Raw genomic sequence first — 8,399 nt, 5'->3', positions numbered from 1 at the left:
TGGAGTTGAAGAGCGAGGGGGACACTCAGGAAAGCCATGGTGAGCACAGGGGCCAAACCCGTCCCAGCTGTTCAGACTGAACCTTTTCTTTCGAGGCAGGTGGCAAAGGATATGAAGCAGCACATTTCATCTTTGTTAAAAAAAAAAAAAAAGACAAGAACAAAACTTTCAGAGTGATCCTAGAATCTTTTCTTTCAGATATACTGATTTCCTATCATTGACTTTGTCTCTGATGAGATTCTGGAGATATTGCTAACCTGCTGAGATTAGCATTTTGATAACTAAATGCTGTGGTTACCTGAGAAGTGATGCAACTTAGATATGTTTTTCAGGGTGTGAAAAGAAAATATGCATGACCTTGTTATTTAAGTTGCTCAGAATGCCTTTTTTATTTTTTTAACTTGGAAGTGGGAATGGATTTCTTTCCAAAGTAGTGTCAAGTTGGCTATAAGCACCAAATAGTATCAGATAGTTTGATCTAACAGCTCAGTAGTTGTTGGTGTAAAGGACCTACTGAAATGATGAGGGGGAAATGAACAGCAATTTAAGGCTAAAACATGAGAAAAATAGTTTTGAAGGGACTTTTTTAATGCTACTGTTTCATATCATGTCTGAGAAAGATCTTCCCTCAGATGTGCTGGTTGGCATCTCTGTTTTATTCTGAGTTCTCAGACAGTTGTATGCACCTCTTAGGGTGCTGGAAACTTGTGGTTTATGAGCATAAATTTCAATACAATTTTGTATTTTACTTGCAGATATTTCCATGGAAATGCCAGAGTCCTCAGAAGCGCTTATGGGACATCTTCAAATTGTGGGTCTGCACATTGCTCTGCTGTGGTATGTTATGATGTTTGTCCATTGCTAAACCTTTTACACTTATGCTAATCTTGCTTCATTCCCATTGGGTGTGCATGGTCTCAGGGAAAATTACTAGACAGCTGTTAATTCTACCTTTCTATGAATGTCTCTTCTTCGCACTCTTACCTTTAGCACTTACCCAGAACTCTAATCTTATTTCAGGAATGCAAATGGTTAAACACTTGACTACTATCAAAAAGTCTAGTGGTTTAAACCCACTCAGAGGTGCCCCACATGATAGGTCTAGAGATGTGCATCCAAGATGTCACAGCCTTGAAAACTCTATGGCACAGTTTCCTCTACACTCAAGGTGACATCGTGAGTCAGAATCAACTGAAGCCAATTACCAACATTCACTTTATTTTTTTACTTGCTATATCCTTGCTTCTTGTTATATGCTGTGGCGTTTGAGGTCTCTCATAGCTGACCACCCCACAGGTTTTCAGAGGCTGTGATTTTATGGGAGGAGATTGCCCATATTTTTCCATGGAGAAGTTTGTGAATTTATATGACTTTAGGTTGGCAGTGCAACTCCTTAATATATCCCATGAACAATATTCTAGTAATGCCTCAAAAGTCTTCAATTGATTCAATGAAGTAAAACAAAAAAAAAATATCTAACAAGACACTTTCAATAAATAGTAAGAATTTTGCACACTCTTTTCTATTCTTTTAATTAATGGTTCATTGTGCACCAATGCCAGTTTTACAACTACACTATGAGCTTTTTGGGGACAAGGGCCATGGTTTATCAGGGTGGAGCTTTTTTGTTATTGTTGTTATTTGTATGTTTTCTGTGGATGTGACAAATTTCTTGGACACTCTAAGAATTGCTTTGAATTTTCTTTCTTTTGCATTTCCTAAGTGAACGAAAGTCTTCTTACTACTTAGCTAGGATTCACAACATTGACTTAGCAAACATGCCTAGTCTAACTCCCTACAAACATCTGCTCTACATTATGTCTGTCTGTGCCATCTGCAAATCCAATGGTCTTTTATTCAACAAGTGTTGACTGAACCTGTATTAAGCCAGACACTGTTCTAGTTACTGAAAATGAACAAAATAATTACCTCCCTTTTGGAACCTACACTCTAGCACAGAGTTACTTTACTTACTTATAATATGAATCACCACAGTTTACCAACTCTGTTCATACCTGATAGAATGAATTTGATCAAAATTATCTTAGTTATATTTTCTTTGTCTCTGCTAGTCCTTGTTCATCGAGATACTATAAAGGGAGCTCTGGTGGCCAAGTGACAAGAATCTGAACTGCAATCCCTAAGGCACTTGGTTTGAGGCCAGCAGCTGCTCCGTGAGAGGAGGATGGACTATCTCTCCCATACAATTAACTGCTTCTGAAAACCTGCCGGAGGGTCAGCTATGGGTCAGTTCTGACTCTTCAGTACACAACAGCAACAACTATAAAACTAGATGTATATTTTCCACATTATTTCTCTTTGGTACTTGTCCTATACATTGTGTAATCTCAACAAATGTTGATGGCAGTGAATACTTTATAATAGTGTTTCAAATTGGTCATACCATACTTAGAGTACATTATTATCAAGCAATTCTTTGTTTGTCAGTTTTATTCTAGATATAATATTTTATTTCTTAGGATATTTGGTAGTATAGTGCATGACTTTTGGTGTAGTTATCCAACAGGCCATCCCTCTGGGGAAAGATGAACTATCTCCCAATGGAAAGACACATAATGTCAGAAACCCCATGGAGAGTCATTATAAGTAAGAACTGACTTCACAATGAGGTGTGTTTGGTTTGATATGGCCTAATGGGTAAGGAGTTGCACTGCTAACTCAAAGTTTGAATCTACCAGATGTTCCTTGGGAGAAAGATGCGTGGTCTTCTCCTGTGTTACTTACAGCCTCTAAAAACTCACTAGAGGGTCAGCTGTGAGTCAATTCCAACTTAATGGCACATAAGAACAATGACAACAATGAGTTGTAGTAAAGCAGTTAAGCACTCAATTGAAAGGTCGTTATTTTGTACACAGTAGCCAAGAACTCCTTGAGAGAAAGATGTGGCAGTGTTGTTGCTGTTATGTGCAGTCGAGTCACTTGTGATTCATAGTGACCCTATGTACAACAGCCCTAAACTCTGCTCTGTCCTGTGCCAGTCGCACCGTCTCTGATACACCCATCCCGATTACCCCAGTCACTGAATCAATCCACCTCATAGAGGGCCTTCCCCTCCTGCGCTGTTCCTCCACCCTCCCAACCATGATGTCCCTCTCCAAGGACCGGTCCCTCCTTACGACATGTCCAAAGTATGTTAGACGGAGCCTCAGAATCCTTGCCTCCAAGGAGCCGCCCAGTTTGACCCTTTCCAGGATAAATCTGTTTGTTTTCCTAGCAGTCCATGGCACATTCAGTACTCTTCTCCAGCACCACAGCTGAAAGGCATCAATTCTCCTTCTATCCTCCCTAGTCATTGTCCAACTCTCCAATGCATAACAAGTGATCGCAAAGATCATGGCCTGTATCAGATGCACCTTAGTCTCCAGTACTTTCCTAAAAAGAATTACAGGATTGGCAAGTCTGTGGAACAGACTTGTCCTACAGGGCCTCTGTAAGCCACAATTGACTTGATGGAAGTGGGTTTTATTTTGTTGTTGTTGTTACTAGTACAAAATATAACACTTGAATTTGTTTAAAATGATTGACAACCACTAGACAAAAGAACTGTAAGCTTTGAAAATTTGTCGGTTAAATTTTCACTTGAAAGAATTTTGAGGGAAAAATATCTCAGGGACAATAAATCTCAGAAAGCCATAAAATTTGTCTGAAATACAGATATGAGTAAGAGCAGTAATATCTCTTTCGTATTGCTGTTGAGATCATTCTAACTTATTACTTATCCTCCAGTGGGTGTCTAAGGCTTCAGATTGCATGGGAGGAGAGTCTCTCTTTCCCCCCTAGAGTGGTTGGTACATGCAAACCACCAGAGAAATACGGCCTTTGAGTTTGCTGCATAACTCTCTAATATGCATTATGCCACCACAAGCTCCCTAAAAGTAGGATATTATGGTACAAAAATCGAAAGGTCTGAGTTCTATTTCAGATCTGTACCAAGTTGTTCTGTAATCTGAACAGGTGACACACACTCACTGAGTTTTTATTTCCTCTTCCCTAAGCTGGAAGCTCTGCCTGGGTATGCTCTTGGGGTTTTTTTCACCTATAACATCATGTGGGTCTATATTGTACTCGTTTCTGTCTTTCAGAATTCATGGCATATTATGGAGCTGACTGCTGGACTTACCATTATTCCAACAAACCCATGAACTGGGAAAGAGCTAGAAAGTTCTGTCAAGAAAATTACACAGATTTAGTTGCCATACAAAACAAACGGGAAATTGAGTACCTGGAGAATACACTTCCCTTCAGACGCTCTTACTACTGGATAGGAATCCGGAAGATAGGGAAGATATGGACTTGGGTGGGAACCAACAAGTCTCTCACTGAAGAAGCCAAGAACTGGGGAGCTGGGGAGCCCAACAACAAGAAAACCAAGGAGGACTGTGTGGAGATTTATATCAAGAGGGAAAAAGACAGAGGAAAGTGGAATGATGACTCTTGCAACAAGCCCAAAACAGCACTCTGTTACACAGGTAGGAAGTGACCCTAGTATTACAGTATTTAGATTCAGGAAGGTCCAGAGTTAGAGAATAATCAAACTAATCCCAAGGAAACACATGGGGAAATAGAACAAGCTGCTAGCTCATTCTAAAATACATCTGATCCTCCAAATAAGCCTGAACCATGCCACTTCTGATAATCTTTGGTTCTTGAGGTTGATGTCTACATGCTAACCCTAGTCACTTACATCAAGATACAACAAAAGATAAATATATGTGGAAAGCAAAGATGATGAGTTAGGTACCTGGTATGCCTGAGACCGTGGCAGGGGAGCGGAAGCAAGGAGATGAGAGTGGTGATAGCTTAGACTCACATGACCAGCTTCCTCATTGTAAATGAGGGGGCCAAGTGCCACATAAAGTGTTGTGGTGACTCTGAGGTTAAAGAGATCATCTGTGAACCCAAAAGTTCAGGACTTTGAATTTATGGGAGAAAAATGTGGCAGTCTGCTTCTTGGAAACTCACTGGAGCAGTTGATTGACACAATAGCATTGGACTGTTGTTGTTGTTATGTGCTGTCAAGTCACCTGCCACTCATAGTGACCCTATGTGCAACAGCACTAAACTCTGCTCTATCCCTTGCCAGTCTTATTGTCTCTGACACACCTATCCCCATTACCGCAGTGACTGAATCAATCCATTTCATGGAGGGTCTTCCTTTCCTGTGCTGTACCTCCACCCTCCCAAGCATGACGTCCCTCTCCAAGGACTAGTCCCTCCTTGCAACATGTCCAAAGTATGTTAGATGAAGCTTCAGAATCCTTGCCTCCAAGGAGCAGCCTGACTTCACTCTCTCCAGGCTGAACCTGTTTGTTCTCCTAGCAGTCCATGGTATATTCAATACTCTTCTCCAGCACCACAGCTCAAAGGCATCAACTCTCCTTCTTTCATCCCTGGTCATTGTTCTGCTCTCTGATGCATAGCAAGTAATGCATTGGATTAGGTGCCACATAATTCCTTCCTTATATAGCTCTTTGTATATTCTTTATGGTTCTGAATGATGAAGCACTGTGTTAGCTATAGTGTGTGATAGTTTCTATGAAGTACATTAAAAACTGTTTCAAAGCAGTCAGAATTTCCAAGCCATATTTGAATAGTGAAGCACTGTTAATTTCATTTTTTGGTACATTGGTCTCTGCTAACTTTGTCAAGCTTGGACTTTAAAAAAATCTTACTACTTTCAATAAAGAAAAGGATTACCAGGCACACTGCAGAAATGATGGGGGTGGGGGTGGGTGTGTAGGGGAAGTCAGGGCATCATCCAACCTATTTAAAACAATAAATGGTAATTTTAAGGGTTTTGATGAGTGCCACAGTGACGTTTCCCTCATATGTGACAGAGTATTATAATTGGCAAGTTTATTCTGAGTGCAAGATAATGTCTACGGCTATATGGCTAATATGCTTCATAAGTTAAAAAATACACACCTCAAACACTTAGCATTTTATTTTTATGTAAAATATTATGAATATAAATATAAGATTTGTCTGTTTATTGAACTAGGCTCAGATAAAAAAAATTACCCATGTCTAGAAAAGTAACTATGAGTATTTTAAAGTAATCACATTAAAATAATTTCTTTTTCTGACTTCCTTAAAGCTTCTTGCCAGCCCTGGGCATGTAGTGGCCATGGCGAATGCGTGGAAACCATCAATAACTTTACCTGCAACTGTGATCCTGGGTACTATGGGCCCCAGTGCCAGTTTGGTAAGCCCCTTTCCTGTCTTTGTTTCTTGCTGTGTAAAATCACACGGCTTGTAATGTTTCTAGAGGTTGGTTGGGGCAAAGTGATACTTGCCGTTCTGAGAAATAGGAAGTTTCAATCAGAAAACTAGACTTTCACAATGCTTTCCGTAAAGATTTCATAACATAACATGATGTTTTGGTTCAGTTTTCAACAGATCTTTCTGAACACCCACCAAGAATGTAGGTTTGAAGTAAATTCAATAAAGTTACAGTAATGGATGTGGTAGATTCCTGCTCTCTAGGAGCTCATAATCTCTCAAATTTATTGGATTAATTACAACACTGAAGTCTGTAAGAAATTATATTGTGGATTAGTAAGAGGGCATCTTAATTACTCAGTGCTGTTATAACAATTACCACAAATTGGGTGGTTTATAAGTACAGGAATTTATACTCACAATTCTAAAGATAAAAATTCTTTACTAGTTTTTGATGTCTACTAATAATCTTTGTGATTCTCTAGTGTCTGTCTTTCCCTGTGGGTACACCTGTGTCTGCTCTGATTTTGAATCCACACTATTATGGCCTCACTAATAAAATCATTAACAAGGATGGTAAAACTTCATCTCACATATTTTGGGCATGTTTTCAGGAGGGGTCGGTCTTTGGGAAAAATTATGCTTCGAAAGTAGAGAGTCAGCAAAAGAAGGAAAGATCATTAACAAGATGGATTGACACAGTGACTGCAGCAATGGAGTTGAACATGGCAGAGATCATGAGGTTGATACAGGAGAGAGCAAGACTTTCATCTGTTCTTCATAGGGCCACAATGAGTAGCGGTCAACTTGCTGGCACCATCACCAACATTAACATAACAAAAGGAAATTCTTTTCTCTTACAGGACCACATCCATAGATGTACAAGGGCCAAGGATTAATATATTTTAGGGAGACAAAATTAATTTCATAACAGAGGGCCTGTTACCCAGAAGAGAATTTTTCTTTTTTCTTCAAAGACATGATGGGGCAATAACAAAGAGAAATGTTCATATAGTTGTACATGGTATTTGAAATTAAGAGAGAGAGAGACACACACAGATATATAGCTTAGATAGATATATAAGGAGATATATTTTGGTACCTGTGGATACTCAAGTTCTTTATAGAAAATTGCATATATTTGCATACATACAACACACATTCTCCCATATACCTTAAATCATCTTTGAATTACTTATAATACCTAATGAAATGAAAATACTATGTATATAGCACTTTATATTCATCTCTTAGCGTTTGACAGATTCTTTGAACACTTAATTGCTTTTATCCCCATGCAAAAATATTACTGATCTTTGGTTTGTTGAAGCCACTGATACAGAAACAGAGGGTTGAACAGAATAGTAAAGTTAACAAATGTATTTTGTATGGATATTTTGGGGAAATAGAGACAAATATAACATCAATTCCATCTTAAGGGCCTTAAGCTGCAACAAGTTTAGAAAGGCTAGGGATAGGGGAGCTCTGGTGGCCTAGTGGCAAGGAGCTGCAACTACAATCCCAGAGGTTCATGGTTCAAATCCACCAGATGCTCAGCCGGGGAAGGAGGGACAATCTCCTCCTGTACCAGTCAGATCTGATTTGACGGTACATTCATACAAAAATAATAAAAATTTTAAAAAAAAAGAAAGGCTAGGGATGCTTTAATGAAGATATATGACCTTTATTAGACAATAAGAGGTCTTTTAGAGGCTGAACATATGCTTTTAAGAAAATTTTCCTGGAAGCAGTCCAAAAAGAGAGCAAAAAGAAAGTAGAAAGTAGACTTTGTAGGAGAGGGTTGCAAAAATTCAAACATAGTGGTGTAAATGTAGGAGAGAAATACACAAGTTCAAAGTCAAGAAGTCTTTAGTCAACTCATTACTGAAAGAAATATCAATGCCTTTGATTGATGATGACTGAATTTCAAAACTGTGTATGATGTATCTAATGCATAAAATAGGAAAGTATAAAAAGGGGGGAAACCCCAATGTTTGTAAAAATTTAACTATGTCAACACCTGGATTGCATGTAACTCAATTCACTCCATTCTTTTTTTTTTTTTTAATTTAGGTTGTTTATTTTTCATTTCAATGAACATCTACAGAGATTTTGGGATTCCATTCATTCATTGTTGCACCCTTCTCCCCACACAA

The 8,399-nt window shown here is 38.7% G+C and overlaps 1 protein-coding gene across 1 annotated transcript in view; it reads left to right on the top strand.

Annotated features, from left to right (window-relative positions):
- Window positions 1-758: 758 nt before the first annotated feature.
- SELL (selectin L) overlaps window positions 759-8,399 on the top strand; it is a 17,959-nt gene continuing 10,318 nt past the window's right edge. Inside the window, exons 1-3 of the mRNA XM_006887414.1 lie at window positions 759-837; window positions 4,104-4,490; window positions 6,119-6,226. Coding sequence (XP_006887476.1) covers window positions 4,109-4,490; window positions 6,119-6,226 — 490 coding nt within the window. The 5' untranslated portion in view covers window positions 759-837; window positions 4,104-4,108. The remainder of the gene's footprint in view (window positions 838-4,103; window positions 4,491-6,118; window positions 6,227-8,399) is intronic.

Source organism: Elephantulus edwardii, unplaced genomic scaffold, assembly GCF_000299155.1.
Source record: "Elephantulus edwardii isolate Elephantulus edwardi_28Jun2011 unplaced genomic scaffold, EleEdw1.0 scaffold00057, whole genome shotgun sequence".
Lineage (NCBI taxonomy): Eukaryota > Metazoa > Chordata > Mammalia > Macroscelidea > Macroscelididae > Elephantulus > Elephantulus edwardii.
This window is presented reverse-complemented; position numbering and strand designations above follow the sequence as displayed.